The sequence below is a fragment of the Nicotiana tomentosiformis genome, unplaced genomic scaffold (genome assembly GCF_000390325.3).
Source record: "Nicotiana tomentosiformis unplaced genomic scaffold, ASM39032v3 Un00116, whole genome shotgun sequence".
Taxonomy (NCBI): Eukaryota; Viridiplantae; Streptophyta; class Magnoliopsida; order Solanales; family Solanaceae; genus Nicotiana; species Nicotiana tomentosiformis.
Window position 1 is genome coordinate 113,661 of NW_027174675.1, and position 3,370 is coordinate 117,030.

The window sequence follows — 3,370 nt, forward strand, 5'->3', positions numbered from 1 at the left end:
TTACCGGAGAGAATGATAGTCATAAAGATGAAATAAATGCCTGCCACCCGGTAGCATTTAATGAAGAATATTCTACAGCATTTAGTACACTGCCCGTTACAAAAGAATATGGCATTCATTCCCGCCGTTACACATTCTTCAATGGCCTTCATAATTGATATTAAATAGGGGCTTGATCCTAGGACCTTGTTCCCTATATGCAGCTATAAACAATGAGCACTATTATTATTGTAGAAAAAAAAAGAAATTTTCTGGAAAGAAGAATGAAGTTTCCTTGAGATGAGCAACAAATGGCAGCTCAAATTTTGATGGAGTCCACAAGTAGGTTAATAATGTGAGGTTTTAAGACTTTCTCCGGATGAGTGTATCCATCTAGATTGTGTATATATGTAACCTCAACAATACGAGCAAGATTGAGAATAGGAGTTAAAAATTCTGTAGAGACGGGAGTGGGCCTAAGAAGTCCTTCATTAATATCTTTCCATGCTGTCTCAGCCATATTTTGAAATTTAGCCATTGCCTCTTTTGTTGATATACCATAATCTCTCATGCAGCACTCAATTCCAGTTGCAATTTGTCCCCTGCTTTTCTCAACCTAGAAAGCAGATAAATTAAAGGTTAGCTTTTATATTGCCTTAATTGTACTTTGTTTGTCCAAATCCCATATAATGATATAATTTCTTGAGATGCAAATCATACCTCGTACGTGGCTGTGTCATCGATAACTCGACATATAATTACACTAGCTTCAAGAATTTTTGGATTCTTTGACAACCACTCAAAATCTTGCTCCGTGGCAGACTTCATGCCCAAATACGATGTTGTCGCGAGGTAGTAATATGTGGTAGTTGCTAGTGCATTGCTTAGGTATTCAGAAACAGGTGGCATATATCCTTCAATAAACCATGTTGACTCGACATTATAATTTCTTACTACTTCTTTCATCTGTGAATACAAAACATATATGTGTTCAAGTGTTAGAAAATATTGATTGAACTGTATCAAGTTTCTAATCACTAAAAGACGAACACAAGGTAAACCAAAGTGAGAAATGGATTAAGGAAAAAATGTATTTCGATAGTTAAGTTGCTCGAACATACTCTTTCTATTGCATGGCAGACAATATGAGATCTTCCGGCACTAGACAATTCCTTTTCATAATCCTTGTAGAGATCTAGAATAGCTTTATAACTGATTTTCATGTAATCAGGAAGCCGATCAATTTCGTTGATATCCCATCTGCAGGATGACAAAATTAAGGTGAATTCATGCATTTTGAAAGAGCACAACTATAATGAGTAGAAATTCGTCTTAATCTTTTCACGACGACATTCACTATCAAGGAATAAGTGAATTGATGAAGTTCATACCTTTGTATGGCATCTGTGTATGCCTCAAGTTCTTTAACTGTACCGTAAGCATCAAAGGTGTCATCGACAATCGAAATCATTGATATGGTCTTAACGAGCATGACGCGAGCTTGAGAGTATTGAGGCTCAAAATAAACTCCTAATGCCCAAAAGTAGCATTCAACTACTCGATCTCTAGCATATGGAAGTGTTGTTACAAAATCCAAATCTTTCCACCACCTGCAGCATAAGAAATTAACATGAGTACTTGAGATATGATGAATCAAAAAGGGTTCATCGTTTTTATATATCGCACCTTGATACTTGAGCAAGTTCTTGTTTGTGCAACATCTGGAGCAAGTTGAAATCCAATTTGGCAAATCGAAGTAACACATTATTCTTCGATTGTTCCTTGTCATAGATTGATGAGATGAAGAATCGGGTCTCGACTCTAGGAACACCCTTGTGCAAACATTGCTCAAGGGCATGTGTCACTTGCTCCCTAAGTGGAGATTTCAAATGTGGAGCTGCAGATTCAAGATGGATAGTGGAGAAAGCAAGTGCGTCTTCTAAGATATCGTCAGCATGAGTCCTTACATGTGAAGCTTCATACAAGTTTAATAATCCTAAGACATCACTAGCAAGAGACTCCTTGAATTTGCCATTTTCATCTTGGAATTTGCTGAAAATTTCTGGTATTTCAAGAAAGAAAACTCAAGATGAATTAGCCTTCTTCCAATAAATGGATAATAATTTTAACAACTTCATGATGAACTTACCAGGAGAGATGTTGAAACCGTGTTGCCTGAGCAATCGAAATTGAAGTGCAGAGGTGCACAAATCATTGCAGTTTGAGTTTTGGTTGTAAATCTGATCCAAAATCTCATCAATTTCTTTCTCAAAGTGGTAGGATATACCAAGGCGTTCAATAATGTCAATCAAATTCAATGTATCGGCCAATTTCCTTCCGGTTGCTAACAGCATACTCCTCGTTTGTTCCTTCAATGCTTCAATCTCTTGAGCATATATATACTTTTCCGCAACCTATATGTAATGTACATTAAACTGAAATTAGCAAAATTAATGTTGTTCAACATAAATAAACTACCTGATTATCAATGGAGAACAAACTATAAATATAAATAAAGAATACTAGTATTAGTTAAATTACCTGATTATCAATGGAGAATGAAAGGAACTGATCACCCCAGAGACTAGGGGAGAAGTCGGCGACGGGGCGAACAATCTCTTCTTCATAGTTTGCAACTGCTGCTGAGGCCATTGCTAATTAAAGATGAGTGTATTTTTACTTGTTCTTTTAAGTTTTAAGGAAGAAAGAAAGGAACTCTACTTAAATGGAAGAGAAGGGACAAGTATATATAGTGGTGAGAGACTAGTTAATGTAATTGATCAAAAGCACCTAATCATTTAATTTCCCAGTTGCCTTACTAGACTTTACACTAGCTAGCAGCCTTTTGATTCATTGTTGGCGTCTGGGGTCTATTGATCCAGTTTCCCAAATATTTTATTTATTTGTTTCGTCAACTGAATAATATTATTTAAAAAGGGACAAAATAAGGGTGTAGAGTAGAGTTGTTTCCTGGAACTATCAAATTCCTATTACTTTATTTATAAAACCTAATGTTATTGTTGCGGCATAAATTTCAATTATTAATGCAGAGTCCACTTTGATGAACTAAAATAATATTTTTATTGTAAATAAAATTTAATCATTTCCTGGTTGCCTTACTTGAAGCACTATCTTGCTAGTAATCAGTCACCAGGCAGCAGCCCTTTTTGTCTAAACTGTGGACTTCCGTAAAGTTTTTCCATACTTTTTATATATAAAAAGTTTTACATGCATGCAATTTGTATAAATTAAATGTGTATAAATTTTTGAAACTCATGTTAATTGTAAACTTTCTTATTAGGAAAGACCTACCACCCATGTATTATCAGCCAAAAAAAAGATTACAAAAAAGTCTACCTTAGGATTTATTTGACTGTATACAGCGACGTAG

The 3,370-nt window shown here is 35.2% G+C and overlaps 1 protein-coding gene across 1 annotated transcript; it reads right to left on the reverse strand.

Moving 5' to 3' along the window:
* Positions 1–2,693, reverse strand: LOC138903896 (5-epi-aristolochene synthase). The gene is made up of 7 exons (XM_070192470.1): positions 2,521–2,693; positions 2,129–2,393; positions 1,666–2,041; positions 1,371–1,589; positions 1,101–1,239; positions 700–945; positions 1–595 (listed from the first exon to the last, which is right to left on the reverse strand). Exons 1-7 carry the CDS (start codon positions 2,629–2,631, stop codon positions 299–301), a joined length of 1,653 nt encoding a protein of 550 aa, XP_070048571.1. The 5' UTR covers positions 2,632–2,693; the 3' UTR covers positions 1–298.
* Between the last annotated feature and the right edge of the window lie 677 nt (positions 2,694–3,370).

Bases quoted from the DNA above. Each gene is read 5' to 3' on its own strand.
- LOC138903896 (XM_070192470.1), bottom strand. From the start codon at position 2,631: ATGGCCTCAGCAGCAGTTGCAAACTATGAAGAAGAGATTGTTCGCCCC. The intron at 1,590-1,665 runs GTGCGATATATA...CTTATGCTGCAG, and splicing joins GAACTTGCTCAAGTATCAAG to GTGGTGGAAAGATTTGGATT. The intron at 1,240-1,370 runs GTATGAACTTCA...GTCATCCTGCAG, and splicing joins TACACAGATGCCATACAAAG to ATGGGATATCAACGAAATTG.